General features: G+C 44.1%; 1 protein-coding gene across 2 annotated transcripts in view; it reads left to right on the top strand.

The window, feature by feature from the left end:
- The first annotated feature begins 225 nt into the window (after nt 1-225).
- The window catches only part of ZFYVE1 (zinc finger FYVE-type containing 1), a 44,931-nt gene continuing 22,365 nt past the window's right edge, over nt 226-22,791 (top strand). For both annotated transcript variants that reach the window (XR_008199984.1, XM_052646630.1), the window contains exons 1-3: nt 226-413; nt 1,752-2,691; nt 21,795-22,299. Coding sequence is in view for 1 of the 2 variants with exons in the window: in XM_052646630.1 (XP_052502590.1) it covers nt 2,209-2,691; nt 21,795-22,299 (988 nt within the window). In the remaining variant the exon portion in view is untranslated. The remainder of the gene's footprint in view (nt 414-1,751; nt 2,692-21,794; nt 22,300-22,791) is intronic.

The following is a 22,791-nucleotide window of genomic DNA, read 5'->3' as shown; positions in this document are numbered from 1 at the left end:
TCTCTAGCGCCTCTTCGCAGGAGCAGCGTCTTCTGTATCGGGAGTTGTAGTCATTCAGAGGCTTCACTTCCGGGAAGTAGGGGAAGGGTGCCCTGCGAGGAACTACACTTCCCAGGAGGCTGTGCGCACACCGCTCCGCCCACGCCGCTGTCAGGCTCCACCTCTCCCGCTCCTCCCTCAGTGGGCTGCAGCGCTCACGCCTTCCTGTTAGTGCGAGCAGGGAGAAGTTCACTCCGATCAGCTGATCCTAACTGACAACGGGAGAGGAGGAAGCCCGGGAGGCAGCGAAGGAGGAGGAGGGGGCTGAGATGGAGATGGGGATGGATCCACCGGTGTCCTGAAGAACAGCCCCCGCCTCCACCGGCGCCCCGTGGTTCCCGGACGCCGCCTCGCCGCGACAGAACTGCTTAGTGGTGGGGTTCCCGGGCCGCCGCGGTCGGGGAGGGAAGGGCACGGCCCTGCGCTGGGCGAGCGATAGCCCTGGAGCTCCCTCTGCCCCCGGGAGGAAGGGGGGGCGGGTGCGGCTGGGGTGGGGGTGGGGTGGTATAAACAATGGATTCGGCTCTGGCCTCTGCCAGCGTGGGGGAGATTTGGGGGGACCTTCTTTGTTCTTAGATCCTGCTCCAGCCCCTCGGGTTGAGGTGTTGCCTGGGAGGAAGGAAGAGTGAGAAATCCCCGGCTGGGGAGAGGCGTCGAGGTGGGAGGCCGAGTGGGCAGACTGTTTGCTTGGGTCTTGGTGGGCGGAGAGGTATCCTTTTGAAGGTTGGTTTTACATTTTTAATCAATTGTGACAATTTTGATTTTTGTTAACGTTGCGGGAGCTGCTTGGGCACGTCTGTGATTAGGGTGTAAATAAGGTCTCCTGTCATTCCTTTCGCCTTCTCTGTTTATCTAAAAATTAGATGGATAGATTGATTTCTGTATGGGAGGAGTTGAATACCTGAAAGGAGGGCTTTACATTTCGTTGGAGCATTAGAATGTGTGTCCAGGCGAAGGGGAGTTAGAAATATGATTGTAGAAGGGACAAAAGCCCCTTTCTTGCTCCACTTATTTTTCTTTCTTTTTTTTTAAGTTATTTTAAAGTTGGCTTTTGAGTGACAAAGAGAAAAATTATTTAACTCACTGCACGCCTGGCTTTGCAGTGGGCCATAGTGAAGGAATTCTGTCTCCTGTCGCTCCTTTTTTGCAATTAGAGAAAAGGGCGAAAGGAAGTACAATAATTGTTTTTAAGCACCATAGAATGGTGACTCTTTCCAGGTTTAGAGTCCTTAATAGGCATCTGTCTAGAGTTGAAACAGCCCAGTTACAAGGGTCTTTGGACGTGCCCAGGACTTTGATGGAGCTAGAGTTTATTATTATTGCTTCTGTAGCTTTTTACAGGCATCTTTCTTCACCTCTCCCAATTGTGGAGTGCAGGGACTGGTGCAGAACGTTGTCCCTTCAAGGACTGTTTGCTTAGTACTTTCAATCTGAATCTGATAACTCAGGGAACAGAGAATTTCAGTCTGGGAAATAAAGCGACAGAGTCTGTTAAGTGCTTTGATCCTAGAGGTAGTTGTTTTCAAAAGGAACAGCCTTAATCATGATTTTGAGGAGAAATTTCTAGGATCAGAATGAGTCAGTATTTAAGTTTCAAGAATGAAATTTCTCTTGGGAGTTTTGGCCTCATATTTAATCACAATCTTTTTATTCTTTTTGTAAAGGTGCACTTTTTTTAGATGAGTGAAATACTTTTCCTGCCTCTATTCTAGGTATCCCCAGAAATACTGACTTGATGTTGGATAATATTGAAAAGCTCCTGACTACTCTTTCATTACCAAAACCTTGCAGCTGAGGCCTCACCCATGAGCCCACCTCAGTAACTCCATCAGATCTCTCTCAGATAGCCATAAAAGACTCTTTCAAGTTGATTTTTGACCACATATTTGCCTGCACTTTATGGAAGATGAAACTATTAAACCAAATCAACACTGCTGCTGATTCAAGAGTCTTAGAGGCAGAAAATTAAACATTGGAACATTTGTGAGTGTGTGAAGAATTCTAATAGGACATCGATTGTTTTTTAAAAAAAAAACACACTTTTTTTTAGGGTATTCAGAACCCTGTGGAAGTTGTGTGCAGTCTTCAGACTCAACACCTCTGTCTTCACTTCCCCTGGGGAAAACCCAGGTACCGTTACATGGTAGGTGGTTTCCTACCAGTCTGAATATGAGTGCCCAGACTTCCCCAGCAGAGAAGGGCCTGAATCCAGGGCTGCTGTGCCAGGAAAGTTACACCTGCAGTGGGGCTGATGAAGCTGTCTTCGAGTGTGATGAGTGTTGCAGCCTGCAGTGTCTCCGTTGTGAGGAGGAACTCCATCGGCAGGAGCGCCTGAGAAACCATGAGCGGATCAGACTCAAAGCTGGCCATGTCCCTTACTGTGACCCCTGCAAGGGCCCCAGTGGGCACTCTCCAGGCGTGAAGCAGAGGGCAGTGGTGAGGTGCCAGACCTGTAAAATCAACTTGTGCCTGGAGTGCCAGAAGAGGACTCATTCTGGGGGTAACAAAAGGAGGCACCCCGTTACTGTGTACCATGTCACTAAGGTCCAGGAGTTACTGGAAGAAGAAGGGATGGATGAGGAGACCAAGAGGAAGAAGATGACTGAGAAGGTTGTGAGTTTCCTCCTAGTAGATGAAAATGAAGAAATTCAGGTAAGCGCTTAGTGATAGTAGGATTCATGTGGTAGTGGAGGAGATGTGTTGTTGGCAGGTAACTCTCAGGGAACGTCCAGGAGGAGCTCACATTTTAATCGCTAAGAGGCAAGACTTCCGAAAGCTTAAGTTGCATGGAGTCAGATTCAGTCACTTACCAGCTGCGTGACCTTGGGCTGAATTATCAGTACTTTACCTCTCTGAGCCTTAGTGTTCTTGTCTGTAAACTGGGGACAGTGCCTACTTCATTGGGTTGTTGTGAGGAAGAAATGACACAGTGTTTGTAAAGCCTGCTAGGTAATGAATACTCAGTACATGATAGCTGTCATTATTAGGATTATTATCAGAAAGAACTGATTTAGCACCATTTTCTGAATGAGAGCACTTTGGTAAGTTGTGAATACATGTGAATGAGGAGAGACTGTGCGTACAGGGAAAGAAACACTGACTTTATTGGTGGGTCCCAGGGGAGTGGAAGGCTGTAATTCATAACCCTGCTAGCTCCACTGGGAGACAGGTCTTTGAAAAGTGGGCATTTCCTAAGGGTAGTACCCTCTCCAGGTGGGCTCTTATTCTCATATATTAGCTTCTGATCAGTAGAGGCCAGTAAGGGCATCTGTGATTTCAGGACTGGAGAATATTTGATTCAGTTCTGAGCTAGGGAGAGGGTGGTGAGTGGTAGGAGCAAGTTGGGGAGATGAAAGTGTATGACAGTTGGGCCGTTTGGGAAAGGGGGTAGATGAATGTTTATACTTGCCAATGAAGCTAAGCTAGTATCATCATTTCTATACTTTCGAATGAAGACTGCTTGAATTCCATCCTGGCTTCACTTACTGACTGTATCACCACAGATAAGTTATTTAAACTCCGTGCCTCAATTTTGCTTCCACATCGTAGTAGCAATTGAGAGGATTCAAAGAATTTAGGACTGGAGATGGAAAGGCCCTTAGCACTGGGCCTGGGATTTGGAGTCAGCCTCAGTTTGTTGTATTTGTCAGTATCAGGGAGTATTTGTGGTACATTCGGTACTTTTAGTTGTGACGACTCCTCAGGCCTCCAGATTGGAGGAGTACGTTTGTAAGCTACCACTTGGAAACTGTCTAATTACCCTTGAATATTTTTCATCTGTCTTTTTCCTCCTTAGATAAGATTATGGATATGAATTGCATCATGATTTCTATGTACATGTATTGTCAGCTAAATACTTGGCTAACACAGGCTTTTCTTTCTTGGTTGAAAGGAAATAATAGAGTTATGGAAGAGTGACCCAGATCCCCTTCTGCCTCCCTTGTTAGCAATAATGTCTCCTTTATGGATTATGCTCTAATTGGGTGACAGTGTGGACTAAATATTTATAAATGGAACACTTGGATTTGGATGATTCTTGTTGGTTTTACCACCAGTTCTCTTTAATGTGGAATACTTTGCAGTGTTGTCAGTTTCATAAAATGAGAGGAAGATTTGGGATGACCAGTAATCCTCATGGATATTTTGTCAACACCAAAAAGAGTGTTTCTTAAGGGGAGGACGCTGTAATTTTTTTTTTTTTTTGTAGCATTGATACATATTTCTTAGTAGAGAATTAAGAAAATAGAAGAATGTATACCAAAGAAGACAAATCCAACTGTTTGTGCATCTGTTTTTCTCGTAATGTGTTATATATATATATATATATATATATATATATATATATATATATATGTATATAAAATAATTGGGTTGTTCTGTAAAGATTTCTCCTTCATAAACATTGAGTACTTCCCAGGAAACAGTTTATTAATTGCAAGCAGCTTTGGTTGGGACTAATGGATTAGATGAGAATTTTAGGTGGAGATTTGCTCTCATAGAGTCATAGTGCGAACATACGTGGAGAAACTATCTGGTTCCCTTTTCTAATGTGCACGTCTGAAACAATTACAGAAGTGATTGTCTGATATAAATCTAGATGATTAACTCAGCTAGATTCTAAACTCCTGGAGAGCAGGACCCTGTGTTGTGCCCTGGGTCCTACAACAGTGGACATATCAGCCCATAAATACTTGATTGGTGATGTCACATCTCAGCCTCAGTTTTTTAGAAATGAATATCACATGCATACTTAGTAAAAAGGCTAAAACCATATGAAAGGACATACAATGACAAGAGTTCCCCTCCTGCTCCATGCTCTTGGTCTCTTTTGTTAGAACATTCACCGTTGACAGTTAACTATGTGCCCTTCTAGAATTTTTGTCACGTATGCTTATGAATATATGTATACATCCTTTAAAGTTTTCAACAAAAAGGGAATCTAATATACTTGCTGCTCTGTCCTTGGCTGTTTTTCACCAAAGGATACTTGTAGAACTTTCCTGATCTGCACTTTGGGGTTTACCTCATTATTTAAAGGCTGCCTAGTACTCGGTTAAATGGTTTTTCTATAATTTTAGCCTATTACGGGATGTTTGAGTTATTACAACCAAGGATGTATTGAATATTCTATAAATCTATTTAGAAATGGAATCTTTGTCAAGTGATACGTGCATTTTAAATTTCGATCGATACTACCAAATTTCTGAACCTTATTTTCTTTGTTCCTGCAGTGCTTCTCTGAATCTCCCCTGGGTTCTGGTCTTGGCTCATCGTAGTTAAAATTTAAAGAGCTCTTACTGTGGTACTTGGCACTATGCATAGCATTTGCGCTCATTGAATCCTGATGATAGATAGCTCTGTATTAGTTTCCTACTGTTGCTGTAACAAATTATCACAGATTTAGTGACTTAAAATAAGACAAGTTTTTCTATTATAGGTCAGAGATCAGAAGTCCTAAAATGGATTGATGGGGCTTTGTTCCTTCTGGAGACTATGGAAGAATTTGTGTCCTTATCTTTCTAGCTTCAAGAAGCCTCTTGTGTACTTTGGTTTGTGGCCCCACCATCCAGCTTCAAAGCTAGTAGTGTTAACATCTTCTAATCCCTTTCTCCATCTTTTTTCTTCTGCTGTCACTTGCTTCTCTGCCTGTGGCCCTTCTCCCTCCCTCTTGCAAGGATCCTTGTGGTTATGTTGGATTCACTTGGATAATCCAGCATATTCTCCCCACCTCAAGGTCCTTAATTCAGTCATATCTGCGAAGCCTTTTTGCCCCATGAAGTGACATATTCACAGGTTCTAGGCACTAGGATGGCATCTTTGGAGGTGGGGTGGGGGCAATTTCACCCCACCACAGCCTATGAAGTAAGTGTATGTCTTAGTTGGGCAGCTATAACAGAGTAACATAGATGGGGAGGTTTGTTAACGACAGAAGTTTATTTCTCATGGTTCTAGAGGCTAGAAAGTTCAAAATCATGGCACTGATCGATTCAGTGTCTGATGAGTGTTTGGTTCATGACAGCTGTCTTCTCACTATGTCCTCATGTTGCAGGAAGAACCTCTCTGGAGTGTCTTTTATAAGCGCACTAATCCTGTTCATAAGATTTCTACCCTCATGACTGAATCACCTCTCAAAGGTCTTACTTCCTAATGCCATCACGTTGGGAGTTGGATTTCAACATATGCATTTTAGGGGAATACAACATATCATCTACAAGCAGTGTATTTTCTCGATGAGGACACTGAAACGCAGAGAAATAAGTGGCAGAGGATTTGCGCTCCAAGACCCTTGTGCTATAACACTTCTGTTCTCTCTCACCAAGTCATTTAAATGTTCTAATCAAACTTCATTCTGGTCAGTAGCATCAGCTCACCAATTCCTCATGGCTACTGTGAAGATCAAATGAAACACAGCTCTATGTACATGCAAGACTGTTAGCATTGAAGAACTCCTTCCTCATATCAGTGAAGATTTCATGATTTAGGCCCCGAGTTTGTTTTTCTCTGCGTGTTTCTAGGCATTTGTGGGCTTTGATCAGTTTCAGTTTAGTGCATAGGGATTATTTTAGCAGCTTGTAGGCTGTTACTGTTATGTGAAGTTCCCTCAAATTCTCTGGCCTAGAATCACCTAAGATTTGTTGTTTGTGATCTGAGTATTATTTAGTTTCTTTTGGAAAACCTGAAAGGACAAAAAGCTTCCTTTTGGGGGTGACAATTTTATCATTAACTCGTTGCCATTTGAGTATATACTGGAATGGCAAATTTGGGGAGAGACTGACTTTTAGTCTCAGAAGCAGGAACTCATTGGTGGCTCTTAAATGGACACATTTGGTCTACTAGCCAAAGACATTTCATTCATTCATCACATTTATGGAGTATATCTGCTGGTGCCAGTCATTTTCTAGGCTCCAGAGATAAGGCTTGGTCCATGCCGTCATAAGAGCGTACCATTAAGGGAGGAAAGCAAAGTTCACACATGTAAAACACATAAATAAGGTGGTTTAGCTGTATAATCAAGGAAGAGTGACTGAGAAGCCACTTTTGCCAGATGGTCAGGGAAGGTTTTATTGTAGAGGTGACTCTTCAGCAAAGACATGATGGTTAATACCGCCTGGGGAAATAGACGTCCGGACAGAGGAAAAGGAGAACAGAAAGCAGGTAGGCTGGCATGTTTGAGTAGAGAAAGAATGCCTGTGTCGCTGGAGTGAGCTGACAGAGTGGTGAGGATGGGGGTGCAGAGGTAAGCAGTTGCCAGATCCTGTGGGGCCTTGTAGGCCATGGAAGTAAGTGTGGATTTTAAATGTCATGGGAAGCACCAGACTGCTTTATGCTAGAAGGTTGTTTGCACTGATAGAAGTGTTTTAGAGATGCTCTTGACTTTGGTGTGAAGACTAGGAGACGTTGTAGTGTCTAGGAGAGGGCAAGAAGAAAACAGGGAACCCACTTAGGAGGCTGTAGCAGATGCAGAGGGGAGAAGGAGCCTGGATTTCGTGCAGTCTTTGTCATGGTGAAATGGAAAAACATTGATGAATTTGGCACAAAGTTTGGATGTAAAACAGGAATGCTGGTATGTTGGGTGGTTGAGTGAAGGAGTGAGAGAACTGGTTTGTGCAAATAACACCTGGTTAAAACCCCCAGGTTTAAATTGATAAAACCCCAGACTTATATTGATAAAACTTTTAAGAACTCAGTTCACATAATAAAGAAAAAGTTAAAGTAATCTCATTTGTTATTATCTAGCATAGTAGTTCTCAACCAAGGGTGATTTTGCTTGCCCCCAGGGGCAGGGGTGGGGGGGCATTTGGTAATGTTTGGAGACTCCTCTAATTGTCACTGCTGGGGGATCAGGGATTATGTGCTCCTGGCTAGTGGGTAGAAACCAGAGTCCTGCTGAGTATCTTAAAATGCATAGGGTAACCCCCACCTAGAGAATAACCTGGTACAAAATGTCAAGGGTGCTAAGATTGAAACTGATCTAAGAGGTGAAGATTTGTTCTGATATGAGACCTGGATTCCAGTGAAGTGGAAAACATTTAACCAATACACCACTTTTTCTTCCCTCTTCTGGTTCTTTCTGTTCCTCAGAAGTAATTTAGCTGAAATCAATATTATCTTTTGGCATATTTTGTAACCTCTCTAGTGAAATGGTTAGACCTTCTGTGTTGTATTCATTGATTTTTCTAGACATTACTGGAACTGTACTTGGAAAACCAGAGACTCATGGGTCCATTATTTAGAAACTCGCAATAAGTAAATGATCCACACTGACAAGAGATCTATAGACTCCTGAAGTTAGAGACAACGCCCTTAGCAAATAACTCAAAGGTTAAAAGAATAAAGTTCTAAAAATTAGAGTTCTTAATGTTGGTGGGGGTAGTATTTTCCTCTTTGTTGAGTCTTGTGAGGGATTCAGACATCTTGTCTTGCTGAAATATTTCTAGTCACAGAAATGGTGAAAAAATTCATATAAAATAAAATGATACATTTATATATACACAGATGCACATCTAATATATATATATAAATACTTAAACCCCAAGTTTTTCTTTTTACAACCACTCCATTCTCCACTGTCTTTTTTCTACAAACTTGCTATAAGAACACAGCAATGCACTAACCATCTCTTGCCCGTTTCATCCTCATGCTAACTGATCACCAGTGGTAGGAGGGCTGTGTCCTCTTCATGCCAAAAAGCTCTGGAAGTTAAATCCCCTCCTGCTGAACATGTGGGGTGATAAGGAAGCCCAGTGAGCCAGGAGTGGTCCATGAGACACTTAAGAAAGTGTCTCCTGGGGTAGGCCTTCCTAGACTAGAAATCCAGAGCCTTAGGCCCTGTCTGAAAGGGAAGGCCAGGGTAAGTCTTCCTGTCCTTCAGTGAAGTCAGTGGTGGACCTCATCTCACTGAGACCGTTGCTTTAAGAAGACCCATCACGTTGTTTGGCTGCTTCACTTGTTTACAGTCCCAGAATAGTGTGGCTCAGAACACTGGGAGTTGGCCTTTTTTTTTTTTTTTTTTTAATTGGCTAAAAGAGACATTATTCTAGTGGGATTCAGGAATGGAAAATAGCTGAGGATGTTTTTGTACTGTATGGGAATCCTTGACCCCAAACAGGCTGTGCTGGTCTGTCCCATTTCTATTCTGCTTTTGTCTTAGACTCATCTGCGGGTGACCCCCTTGGCCTTGTCCTCAGCTGCCTGGTCTAGGGTACCTTCCAGGGGCTTGCTCTTCCCAGGACCTCTGTTTCAGAGAAGCTGGCAGAAACCCCTCAGGACTTAACCGGTCGGTAGGTAGGCAACCTGGGGATCATAATCTTCTAACTTGTGGAACTTCCTTATTTTTCTCTTCGAATGGTCAAACTATTATAGTATAAGGACTCATTTTGGTGCTGTGGCTGGTTAGCCCTTGGGCAAATTCTGGTCAAAACACAAATATATATACTCTTGGTTATTAGGTGCCATGTTAAAAAATGTAATGAAAAACCCCTCCCATAGATCTGCTTAGGAGCTGTCTGTCAAAATAATAAGCAGTAATTGGTACAACCGCAGAGACTCCATCGCCCTCCACCACCTTTTACTCATAGAAAGCCAAGTTAAAATCCCCTTTTGTTTAGTAATAGTAGTTGGGGGAGGGCATTGTATGATATTATTGGGAAACCGGGGTTGAGGATGACTCAGACAAACAGGAAGATGAAAGAACCCCTATCATATGCCCCTAATTTCTGCTCAGCATCTTGTGAGCTCACTCAGCCTTGGGCTTATTCAGTTGTAACAGACTCCTGGCATTTAACCTGGGAGGCTATTTTGTTTAGTCCAGGCCTGTTTAAAATTTGACCCATGCAAGCCATCAAAACCACTGTGAGTCAGCTTTTCAGGGAACCTATCTTTAACTATTTTAAGTTACCTCCAGTTTGTATGATTCTAATTTTTTTCTGGTCTGTCAGTTCCTTGAAGTGATTGATTTTTTTTCTGGAATTTGGTAAACATGTGGCATTTTTGAGTCGGGGTTAGTACACCAGGCAGATTTCTTATTAAGATGACAGTGTATGTCTTTCCTGTGGCCGCGTCTCCTGGCTGTACTACTCTTGAGTTGGTCCTGCAGATTGTGTCACGTGGAAGCCTTCTGATGGCTGGCTGGACTTTTCTGGGGAGTCCTGTCTGCTTTGGGAACAGCTCCCAAGAGATCATTTCCAGCTGAGGTTGGAACTGCTAAAATGTATTGAACACATTTGATCAGTGAGGGGCAACCAGTGGAAACCTAGTGGGTGAGGTCACAAAGAAGGGAAAGAGATAGAAAGCTTTCGGGCAAGAAGGATTGGAAAGACCTGTGGGAAGGGACACAGAGGAACTTTCGGAGGCAGGAAAGGGTGGGTGTTTCCTTGGAGAATGTTTTGTTCATTTTGCCCCTCTTTCCAACAGCTTTTGGCCAATAATAAAGAGGTTCCCTTTGACCTGTTTGTGAGGTCAACTTGGTGGTAGCTGGAATCCTTGGTGGTGGCAGAGAGGTATACCCACCATACGTAAGCACTTGGCCTCTGGCTTGAATTCATGGAGGATAATACAGTTTTCTTGTAGCTTCTGGAATTTTTTTTTTTCTCTCCTTCCTAATTTCCTTCTGCTTGTGACTGGGTTATTGCTGTCTTTCCCAGGAACTTGACTCTGAGAGTAGTTGAACAGACGGAGCCTGGTTCTGGCATGTAGTCACAGATACCCCAGGTTCAAGTTAAAAAGAGAATAAAATCCCAAGCAATTCAGCAGTCATAGAGTATTCTAGAAATTCCTCTACCTCTCAGCCTATTCTCCTGCCTGGTGAATATGTCATCTAATTAATACATGGCTGAACTGTTTTCCATAATCTCTTATAACCTTTCTTTTCAAAGAGTTTAATTCAGTTCACTTGTGTCATTCAACAGCAGTCATAAACATTTATTGAGCGTCAATTTTCTGCCTTACTAGTTTGAGTAATCTCTGAAAAATGGTTTAAAGTGAAAATTGGGAGCTTAAGCATGACTGGGCAGGGGGGGTGGGGTTTCTTTCCTGGGAAGGCCCTGCTGTCTTCTGTCCTTGCCCCTGAGGAGAGGCTGCTTGAGGATCCTGACTCTCCATACGCAACCTTTCTGGTCCCGGTGGCTGGGCGGTCAGTCTGTGGTTGGTAGGTCACTGGGCGCACGCTTGTTCCTCCCCGTGTCCTTAGTCAGCTCTGTTGTCTGGAACTGGATCACCTCACGGGCAGCCAGAAAGACAGCCCGCTTTGCCTTTCTTCTTTTTCCCTCCTTCCCTCCTCCTCGCCTTCTTTTGTTTCCTTCCTCCCCTAATTCTCTCTCTCTCCCTCCTCGTCCCTCCCTCCCTCTAGACTCTTCCTTCCCTCTCTCCCTCCCTCATTTCTTCCTTTCTTCTCCCCACTACTGCATGAATTACGAAGGTAAATCTACCACTGCCGGGGAAAGACGTTTCTTTCCAGCGCTACATGTAAATGATTTTAGACTTAGTGAAAGTTACTCAGTGATGTCTGACTTTTTGTGACTCCATGGACTGTATACTCTATGGAATTTTCCAGATCAGAATACTGGAGTGGGTAGCCATTTGCCTGGAGAATCCCGGGGTAGGGGAGCCTGGTGGGCTGACGTCTATGGGGTCGCGCAGAGTCGGACACAACTGCAGTGACTTAGCAGCAGCAGCCGCCATTCCCTTCTCCAGGGGATCTTCCCAACCCAGAGATCGAACCCAGATCTTCCGCATCACAGGTGAATTCTTTACCAGCTGAACCACCTGTGAAGCCCAAGAATACTGGAGTGGGTAGCCTATCCCTTCTCTAGCAGATCGTCCCAACCCAGGAATCCAGCTGGGGTTTCCTGCATTGCAAGTGGATTCTTCACCAGCTGAGCTACAAGGGAATCCCTTTAGACTTATGTACCATATTCTTTTTTTTTTTTGGCCACACCATCATGCAGCTTGGGGGATGCTCCCTAACAAGGGATCTGATTGAAGCTGGGCCCTCAGCAGTGAAAGAGCAGAGTCCTGACCATTGGACTGCCAGGGAACTGCTTATGTACTGTTTTGGATTTTCATACATTTCTTCTCCTTTCACTACCGTGAAGATTGAGTTTGCCGCATTTTTTTTTAAAGGATTGATCTAAAGAGATTTTGGCTTTATAGTGCTGCCTTCCTTGACCACCAGATTTAAAACAGCAACTCCTGCCTGTTCCTATAGTCCTACTCCTCTCTCCTGGTTTTTCTTCACTCTGCTTATCATTGTTTGACATAACATGCACTTAAAACCAACCCTTGTGGTATAACTTACACATAATATAATATGTACATCAAAAACCAGTTTTTTGTTTCTTGGCTTTGTCCCATGGCCTGTGGGATCTTGGTTCCCAGACCAGGGATCCAACCTGAAGCCCCTGCATTGGAATCTCGAAGTCTTAACCACTAGATCTCCAGGGACATCTCTGTAATGTACACATTTTAAGTGTACAGATTTGTGAGTTTCAACAAATATGTGTATACCTGTGTAACCACCTCCGCAACACTTGAGATGTAAGTACCACATGCTAACCAGTTGCACCCCTGGGGCTCCCATAACGCTCAAGGTATAGAGCGTTTCCATCCTCTCGGAAGGTTTCCTTCTGAAGTCAGTCCCCAGCAATCACTCATCTGCCTTCTACAGCTACAGATTTGACTTTCCTAGAGTTTCGTGTCAAAATAGAATAATTTGGTACTGTTTTGTATCTGGCTTCTTGCACTCACCATAATGTTTCTGAAGGTCATCCTTGTTGTTCCGTGTCTCAGTTCATTTCTTTGCATTGCAGAGAAGTTCCATTGAATAGATGTACTGCAGTTTCTTCATTTGTCCATGGACATTTTGTTTGCCATATATATTTTTTGCTTATGGTCTTTCTTCTCCCCATTAGCATGTAAGCTTCCTGAGGGCAGTGATTTTTTGTTTTAAATAGGGGTGTAATTCATGTAACAAAATTAATGATTTTAAGTAAACGATTCATTGGTATTTGGTACATTCAGTGTGATGCAGCCACCACCTCTGTCTAGTTCTAAAACATTTTCGTCATCCCAGAAGAAAACGCTCCACCTGTTAGGCAGTCCATCCCAGAGGGCAGTGATTTTTTTGTCTTTTTTATGCAACATTTGTTATTTTCCAGTTATAAAACTAACATAGACTGGTGACATTAACATACTGAAGATACAGAGCTACAAGAAAGTATCCACTTTATCTTAATTTTACAGTGAAAACCACTAGTCCCTTCAGTTCTTCTGAATGTTGCCTTTACTCTTCGAGTGTGGCCTAGAGGCAGACCAGGGCACTGCAACATCGTTGGCACTTAACAGCATTTACGGCACGCCTCCGCTGCGCTGAGTGCTTGCTGTGCATTCTCTCCAGCTTAATCCTCGCAGCAATCCTGTGAAGTAAACTACATTGTTACCCTCATTTTACAGATGAGATAATGGAGCCCAGAGAAATTAAATAATTTCTTTAAGGTTTTTCTGAAGTCAGTGAGTGGTAGAGGCAGATTGTACCCCCTCCGCTTTTTTAAAATATATATATATATTTTTATTTATTTGGCTGTGCTGGGTCTTAGTTGCAACATGAGAACTCATGTTGAGATAGGTAGGATCTTAGTTACCCAACCAGGGATCAAACCCAGGCCCTGTGCATTGGGAGTGCAGAGTCGTAGCCACTGAACCACCGGGGAAGTCCCCCCTCCACTTTAAAAAAAGATATTTTCTTGACCACACTGCACAGCATGTGGAATCTTAGTTCTTCAACCAGGGATCGAACCCATGCCCCTTGCAGTCTTAACCACCGGACTGCCAGGGAAGTCCCCAGATTGGACCCTAAGGGGTAATACTATGCTATGGCCTTCCCTAGAGAGAATATAGCATCTAGACATTGTGTGCTGTGTTTATTCACTTACTTAACAAATAAGTACAGATTTCCTGTTGTGTGTCAGGCCCTGTGTTAGGGCTACAGTGGTAAACAGCACAGCTTAGACCCTTGCCAGCCTGGAGTATGCTCTAGTGGGAAGCTGGAACCAGGAATAATGGGAAAATGTTAACAGAGGTGGTGGGTGGGGACTGGAGGCTGTGATTAAGAGAAGGGTAGAGAAAATTGTCCATGGTGCGATCCAGGTGGAGGTAGATCTGAATCGAGCTCTCACTTTTTAAAAAAGTAAAACATTTCCTTTGTGGTTTATCACAGGATATTGAGTATGGTTCCCTGTGCCCAGCTCTGCTGTCTTTTGTCTAGCCTAGGGTTGTTACTACTAATCCCAGAGCCTTTACCAGAGCTTCCGTCTGTTTCTATAGCTGGCCAGATACGAGTATGCCATGCCACACCACCGAAAACGGGGCATCTTCCATTTGGAAGCTCCTTGGAAGAGTTCCTTGAGGATGATGTAGGTCTTGAGGTTGATGCTGTATTTCCAATCCCCAGAATCTAGCATTGCGTTGGAAAGCTTTTCACTCAGATGTAAATGGACAGCTGAACTGCGTGTGTTGGGTGAAGTCAAAGAAATCGACCATGGAGCTAAAAACGGCCCGTCTAAAAGAATTTGTTTTGTGGATCATCTCTACATAGAAACATTTCTCTTTCCTGCTAGAGGAGCTGCAGGCAGCACTGTGAGGTCATATGTCAGAGGCACTGGTAGTTAGAAGACATGGGAGGAGAATTCCTGACCTCTCAAGTAATGGAACTCTTTTGAGGACACTGGAATGGAGGAAAACGATCTTTGGGCTTACCAAATGCGCTCAATGCGTTTGTGAAGCCAATCCTGTGACTTCAGTGGTCTTAAGAAAACATTTGATTGAAAAACAATTGTTTTTTACAGGAAACTTGATTGGCACATGCATGGGTGAACACAAAAATGTACAGTCCTTTGAGGATAGGATGAAAGGTAATTTTCTGAACTAGCTGGGTTGAGGGGAACAGGTTTACTAGAACTTTCTGGCAGTAGGGATTTGCTGTTGGAAGGGAACCTCCTTTGATTTGGGACTTTAACAGTGGACTGGCTCCTGATCTGTTTGACATTGTTTAAGTAAAATTTTATCTGAAAATTAGGCCATGGACTTAAATCTTTGCCTGGAGTTTTTTTCGACATGATGAAAATGGCTCTGGATTTTTCAGAGAAGAGCGTCCTCACTTTTCACTTCTCCTTTCCTTCCTACAGAAGATGGAAAATGATACCTAAATTTATACTTATGTTGGTCTTACACCGTTAGATTAGTGCCAGATACTAGATGAAGCTTGATACATATTGATTGGTCAGTAGAGAAAAAACACAGCCTGAAAGTTGAGAATTAGGTCTTACTTGGTGACTTTACTGAGGAGTATAGCCTAGGGTAGCCTCTCAGATAGCCCACTCCAGTACTCTTGCCCCGCAAATCTCAGGGACAGAGGAGCCTGGTGGGCTGCCGTCTCTGGGGTCGCACAGAGTCGGACATGACTGAAGTGACTTAGCAGCAGCAGCAGCAGCCTCTCAGATAGCTCGGAGGAACTGTTTCAAGGCGTTGAAGGAGAAATCAGGATACAAGGGAGTTTTTGCTGGGGCTTCTAGTCCAACATCAAAAGATCACTGCTAATTACAAAGAACAGAAATCTCAAGTTAATGATTTCAGTGCTTTTCTTTGAGAAGATGCAAGAATCTGGGCTCACTGAAATTATTCCTTTGATATACAGCTTTACTATCTAGAGTCAGTATTCTGTTTTTCTCCATCCGGAATCCCCTCAGGGTAAACCATGGCAGGAGGGGTGGGGTGGCTGCAGTGACTGGTGGCTGGATGGAGGCAACATTAGTTGTTTACCAGAATGGCAGGCAGCATTCTTTGTTTACTGAAATGGCAAGCAGCATATTTTTTGTGTACAGATTAAATGAAATAATCAAGTTCTCATTTCCTTCTGAGATAGTGGTTCCAGTTCTGCCAAGATTGAGAATCTGATTTGGTTTCTTTGGGTTCTGTCTCTTCACTGGAGCTCAGGCAAAAATGGAATGAAAGCAGAATAAACTAGAGTTGTTGTTCAGTTTCTAAGTTGTGTCTGACTCTGTGACCTCATGGACTGCAGCATTCCTAGCTTCCCTGTCCTTTACTGTCTTCCAGAGTTTGCTCAAATTCCTGTCTTGAGTTGTTGATGCTATCTAACTATCTTATTGGCTGCTGGCCTCTTCTTTTGCTTTCAGTCTTTCCCAGCATCAGGGTCTTTTCCAGTGAGTTGACCCTTTGCATCAGGTGGCCAAAGTTTTGGAGCTTCAGCATTCGTCCTTCCAGTGAATACTCAGGGTTGATTTCCTTTAGGATTGACTGGTTTGATCTCCTTGCAGTCCAGGGGACTCTCAAGAGTCTTCTCCAGCACAGACCCTCACATAAATGTAATTAGTGGGAACTTAACTTTGGGGATAATTTATCAATTTTGAGTAATTTTAGAATCTCAGTGGAGAGGTATAAAATCATCTTTGTTGTCCAAGGATGGGATTTACCATGAGCGCTGTGGGGAGCGGAGCGGTCATGCTTCCCTTAGCCCTTTCATTACTTTGGGAAAGGACCTGATTTTTGTCCTCAGCTATAACAGCTTAGAGGACTGTGTGTTTATAATTGGTGCAGATCAGATCCTCTGCACTCAGAGCGACCAGAACTGAGAGGACCTCAGTCCTGCGTTTCTTTCCTTTGGAGTATATTCCGGTGTCTTTAACTTTACTGCCTCTGCTCTGTTGAACTTTCCTCCTTCAAAGGCTTTTTACTTCGATTTTTGTCCCGTCTCTTGCTTTTTCCTCCCTCAGCCGCCTCAGAGCAAGGCCCACACGGTCATTCTTCCTGGCATAATTCTCTGAGGGCCGAGAAGGAATCTCTCGGAGACTTCATCATTCCCCTTTCCTGCTTGGGTCAGAGGTTGCCTTTTTCTCTGTTGCAAACTGCCTGAAGAATCCCAGGGACGGGGGAGCCTGGTGGGCTGCTGTCTATGGGGTCACACAGAGTCGGACACGACTGAAGTGACTTAGCAGCAGCAGCAGCAGGTTGCTCTGAACTCTGAGCTGGAACAGTGTAGATCATTGAGTACTATAGCATTTCATTCTAGAAACTCTCCTTGGAACTTTACCCAAAACAAAAAGCTTTGTGGGTGAGACAATGATAGAGAGAGGGGCGTGTTTGGTTTCTTTAAGATGGGTATGGTGATCGTCAAAGTCGCTTAGTCATATCCGACTCTTTGCGACCCCATGGACTATAGAGTCCATGGCATTCTCCAAGCCAGAATACTGGAGTAGGCAGCCTTTCCCTTCTCCAGGGGATCTTCCCAACCCAGGGATCGAACCCAGGTCTCCTGCATTGCAGGTAGATTCTTTACCAGCTGAGCCACAAGGGAAGACCAAGCTATAAAGTCAGTATCAATAATACTATGTTGTTTTGCTTAGGGGGAGTGGAAAGGAGTTACCAGGAGCAAGCAGTGAGTTCTTTTCATTTTCAGATAGAATTAGTTTAGATTTCACCCCATCACTGCCTCAGTCCCTGGATGAACAACCTCTGAGGCACAAGCAGGCGCAAGCCCGGGAGCTGCTGCTGTGCCCCTGGATGTTTTCCCAGCGGCCTCGTCTTTACTAAATAATGGCCGGTATTCATCAAGCGCTTGCTGTGTGCCAGGCGTTGTACTGTGCCCTTTGCGTGCCTTATCGCCTTTAGTCCTCTCAGTAGCCCTATGGGTTGTAGAATCTCTTACCTCTCTTACCATCTCACTTCCCTGAGGTTTCAGGAATTAAGTAGCTTTTCCAGGGCTACACTGGGAGTTGAATTTGGGTGTTTCTGACCTGCCTGAGGTCCATGCGAGCAGGAGGAGGACGGAAGGCAGAGGTTGGGGAGGAGCACCTTTGGGGTGTTGCTCCTGTTTTTGCTGTTGGGTCAGGGCCGAGGACCATTCCCAGCATGTCAGGTTGGGTGGGGTGACCAGTTGGCAGGGCTCAGAGTCAGCTAGCTTATTTCAGCCCAGGAATGGAGCAGAGTGGGAGCAGGCAGAACCAGCAGAGCAGCAGCCTTGTGCCCCCTGGCCCCAGCCTTCCTTCATCAGGGGAATCTTCTTATCTTTCTTATCTTTTCTTGACTGTCTCTTCTGCCGACTGAGGGCTTCCCAGGTGGCTCAGACGGTAAAGAATCTGCCTGCAGTGGGGGAGACCTGAGTTCGATCCCTAGGTCAGGAGGATCCCCTGGAGAAGGGAATGACAACTCACTTCAATATTCTTGTCTGGAGAATCCCATGGACAGAGAAGCCTGGTGAGCTACAGTCCATGGGGTCGCAAAGAGTTGGGCGCAGAGACTAACACTTTGAGTTCACTCTCTTCTGACTGAAAAACCGGTCTTGCTACTTACTCCCTAGGCTGTTGTCTCTTTCCTGGCTCCGGGGACGCTGCCCACAGGTTAAGGATGAATTGAGTAGTATAACAGGGAGCAAAATCATGCGAAAGGCAGAAGGAAAAATGAAGCATGGTTTCAGTTTGCCAGGCATTTTCTCGTTTATCTGTTGATTTGATTAGCAACCAGTACCCAGTCAGGGGAGGCAAAGATGGTTATATCCTCATTTTACATGTGGAAAAATGCAGTCAGTGCATATTGAATGATTATCCAGGGCTCCTTGGTAGAAAAATCAGCCTGAGCTTTGAGAGCCTCCTAGAATTCTTTGCGCCAGACTCATCTGCACATGCACACGTGAACTTGTGTGTTTAACATACCCCGGCATACCTGGTGCTGAAATCATATCCCCAAATGCTGACTCCAGTGACTTACTTATATATGTTATGCACATCATTTGGTGGGTACTTCATCGGTATAAATCTTGAGACATTTAACAGCTCCTACAGGCCCCTTTTCAGGTGCCCACTCTTGAGTGTCCTGGATACCCATTGTGATTTTTTTTTTGGATAATGGATTCATGATTGAGTTCATTTCCAGGGGGGAAAACCCCTGGGCCTTGTCTTCTTCCTCCAGACTGTTTGATGACTCTTGCAGCTGGCCGCTCTGACCTTATCTGACTCTTTGTGGTAGAGGTTTATGGAGCTTTTGTTTTGTTTTCTTGCGGCCAGCTTAGCAGCTTGGAACGATACTGGCGGAGTGACATGGGTCCAAAGTGGGCTGTTCTGTGTAACTTCTTGTTCCTCTCAGTTGCCTGGGAGATCAGTGAGCCCAGTTATCAAATGCTGCTGCTGTGTTCAGCCCTTTGGACGATCCAGGGTGGAGAAAAGTGATCAAAGTTCCTAGCAAGGTGCACTGCTTCATTCATTCTGTAACTCGATATTGAACTCCTCTCCTGGGCCAGGCCGTATCCTGAGTACTGGGGGTATAAGGGCAGACTCGATTCTGCCCTCATGCATCTAGGGAAGGGCACTGTCAGTGCAGTGGGCATTCAGTAAATAAAATATCATCATTAAGGCTGTTCCTGTAATAATCATAGTGATGTTATTAATGGAATAGTGAGTGCTTTACTATCTTGATGAGATTATGGGAAATGAAGACATCATATTATCACACCCAGTGGTCTGGCTCCCTGTAACTTCTCCTTATCAAACCAGCAGACTCTTGAGAGTCAGGAGTGTGTTTTTTGTTGTTGTTGTTTGTTTGTCTCCTGGCTGGAGGATAAGAGTTGTAAAGGTTCATCACTCCTTTAGCTGGAGTAGAACACCAGGTGTTTGAATTAGGAGCTTTGACCCTGGGGATTTGTATTCTGAGAGTTACAGCCCCTGAGCGTCTTCCTGGAACTCCAGTCTGGGATCTCTCTCATTGACACCAGCTCCCTTCCTTCCTGGCCTGACTTTTTTTTAAATTTTGTCGCGGCACGCAAGTTTTCTCTGTTTGTGGCGTGAGCGTCTCTTACTGTGGGGCGTAGGCTCTGGAGCTCACAGGCTTAGTAGTTGTGGCGCTTGGGCTCAGTTGCCCTGTGGCACGTGGGATCTTAGTTCCTTGTTTAGGAACCTGCATCTGCTGCATTGGAAGGCAGATTCTTAACCACTGGACCACCGGGGAAGTCTCATGGCCTGACTTCTTATAAGGACTGCAGTGTTTTTAAACTGTAAACAGAGAAATTATGGATAGATGGGTGTTTGACTCGTAAGTTGTTCTTTTTTTAAAAATAGTCTTACTTAGATGTAAGTCACATACCATGTATTTATCATCCTTTTAAAATATACAACTCAGTGCTTTCAGTATATTCATGAAGTTGTACAGCCCGTAGTACTGTCTAAGTCCTTAGCATTTTCATCAACCCAAACAGGAACCCTGTACCCACCAGCAGTCACTCCCTGTTTCCTGCTTCCCTTCACCCCTGGCAGCCACTGATATACATTCCGTCTCTATTAGCTGACCTATTGTGGACATTTCATATAAAAGGAATTATGTAACATTTTGTGTCTGGCTTCTTTCACTTAATATAATGTTTTCAAGGTTCATCCATCTTGTAGCATATATCAGTACTTTTTATAGTTGAATAATATTCAGTCATTGTATAAATATACCACATTTTGTGTATTCACTTATCAGTTGATGGACACATGGGTTGTTTCCATCTTTCACGGTTATCAACAATACTGCTGTGAAGATTCATGTTCAAGTTCTGTATGGATGTATGTTTTTACTTCTTTTGGTTTATACCTAGGAGTAGAGCTCCTGAGACATATGGTAACTCTATGTTTCACTTTCTGAGAAACTGCCATGCTGTTTTCTAGAGTGGTTGTGCATTATACATTCTCATCAGCAGTGTTTGAGCATTGAAATTTCACAGTATTCTCACCAGAACTTGCCATTATCTTTTCGATCACAGCCATCCTAGTGGGTGTGAAGGGATATCTTATTGTGGTTGGTTTGCATTTCCCTGATGACTGTGGTGTTGAGCATCTTTTCATGTGCTTATTGATAATTTATGGCTTTTTTGGAGAAATGTCTGTTCAGATTTTTTGCTTAATATTTAATTAGGTTATTTTTTCTTACTGAGTTGTAAGAATTATTTACGTATTCTGGACCATTAGTCCCTTATCAGATATGTGGTTTGCAAATATTTTCCCCTGTTCTTTGGATTGTCTTTTCATCTAATGGTATCCTTTGCAGAATAAAAGTTTTTAATTTTGATGAAGTCCATTTTATCCATTTTTTTCTCTTGTTGTATTGCTTTTAGTGTCATATATGAGAAGACATTGCCTAATCCATGGTTGCAAAATTTCCTCCTATGCCTTCTTTTAAGAGTTTATAGTTTTAACATTTTTATGACCATTAAGTTCTTATATACTGACTGAGGCTTTCAAAGTTCCTGTTAGCTGTTTGCTAGGGGTAAGTGTTGGAGAAGGCAATGGCACCCCACCCCAGTACTCTTGCCTGGAAAATCCCATGGACAGAGGAGCCTGGTGGGCTTCTGTCCATGGGGTCGCTAAGAGTTGGACACGACTGAGCGACTTCACTTTCACTTTTCACTTAAATGCATTGGAGAAGGAAATGGCAACCCACTCCAGTGTTCTTGCCTGGAGAATCCCAGGGGCAGGGGAGCCTGGTGGGCTGCCATCTATGGGGTCACACAGAGTCAGACACGACTGAAGCGGCTTAGCAGCAGCAGCAGGGGTAAGTGTTGGGTGAGAGGCTATTATCCTGGGACTTCTTTTCCTTGTCACATTGACAAGTCAGTTGAGGAGCCCTGGCAAGCACTTAATTCTTGGCAGGTGTTTCTAGCTATTTTGTGGTTTTCGTATTTCATTGTCTTTCCCCTCCCTCCCCCCTTTTTTGGGAAGGTAACAAATGAAGAGGACTTCATTAGGAAATTGGACTGCAAACCTGATCAGCATCTGAAAGTGGTTTCCATTTTTGGAAATACTGGGGATGGGAAGTCTCATACCCTCAACCACACTTTCTTCTATGGCCGAGAAGTCTTCAAAACCTCCCCTGCCCAGGAGTCCTGCACTGTGGGAGTGTGGGCAGCATATGACCCAGTCCACAAAGTAGCAGTGATAGACACAGAAGGGCTCTTGGGAGCTACAGTGAATCTAAGCCAGAGAACACGGCTGCTGCTTAAGGTCCTGGCCATCTCAGACCTCGTCATCTATCGAACTCATGCAGACCGACTGCACAATGACCTCTTCAAGTTCCTTGGGGATGCCTCAGAAGCTTATCTGAAACATTTCACTAAGGAGCTCAAGGCTACCACTGCCCGCTGTGGCCTGGACGTCCCCTTGTCCACCTTGGGCCCTGCTGTTATCATTTTCCATGAGACTGTGCACACCCAGCTGCTGGGCTCTGGTAAGTATATGGGGTTTGGTTGTCACACATTGACCTTTCTGGGTTCCCTGGGCTGCAGTAGTGACTTGGCGTTGGTAGATTGCCCAGAAAAATTTCTGCCTGGGCAAGACATAAGGAAATGTTTCAAGAAGGATGGCGCGATCAACCATGTCAGAATCTGCTCATGGGCAGGATGAGGACTGAGAATTGCTGATTGGCTTTGGCGATATAGAGGTCCTTGGTGATTTGGGTAAGACCGTTTGCCAGGGATGGTGGGCCTGATCGGAGTGGGATCAAGAAAAGAGAAGGAAAAAACTTAAGGTAGTATATTGATCTCTTTCACAGAGCTCTATAAAGGGAAGCAGATAAGTGACAGCAGGAGGCTAATGTGGGATTTCAAGGAGTTTTCCCTTTTTTGAAATTTAAGACGTGAGGTATTGCAGATACTTGTGTATTGGTGAGAATGATTCACTAGAGCAGGAGTGATGCACAGGTGGAGGGCTGACTTTAGGA

Source organism: Budorcas taxicolor, chromosome 10, assembly GCF_023091745.1.
Source record: "Budorcas taxicolor isolate Tak-1 chromosome 10, Takin1.1, whole genome shotgun sequence".
NCBI lineage: Eukaryota > Metazoa > Chordata > Mammalia > Artiodactyla > Bovidae > Budorcas > Budorcas taxicolor.
This window is presented reverse-complemented; position numbering and strand designations above follow the sequence as displayed.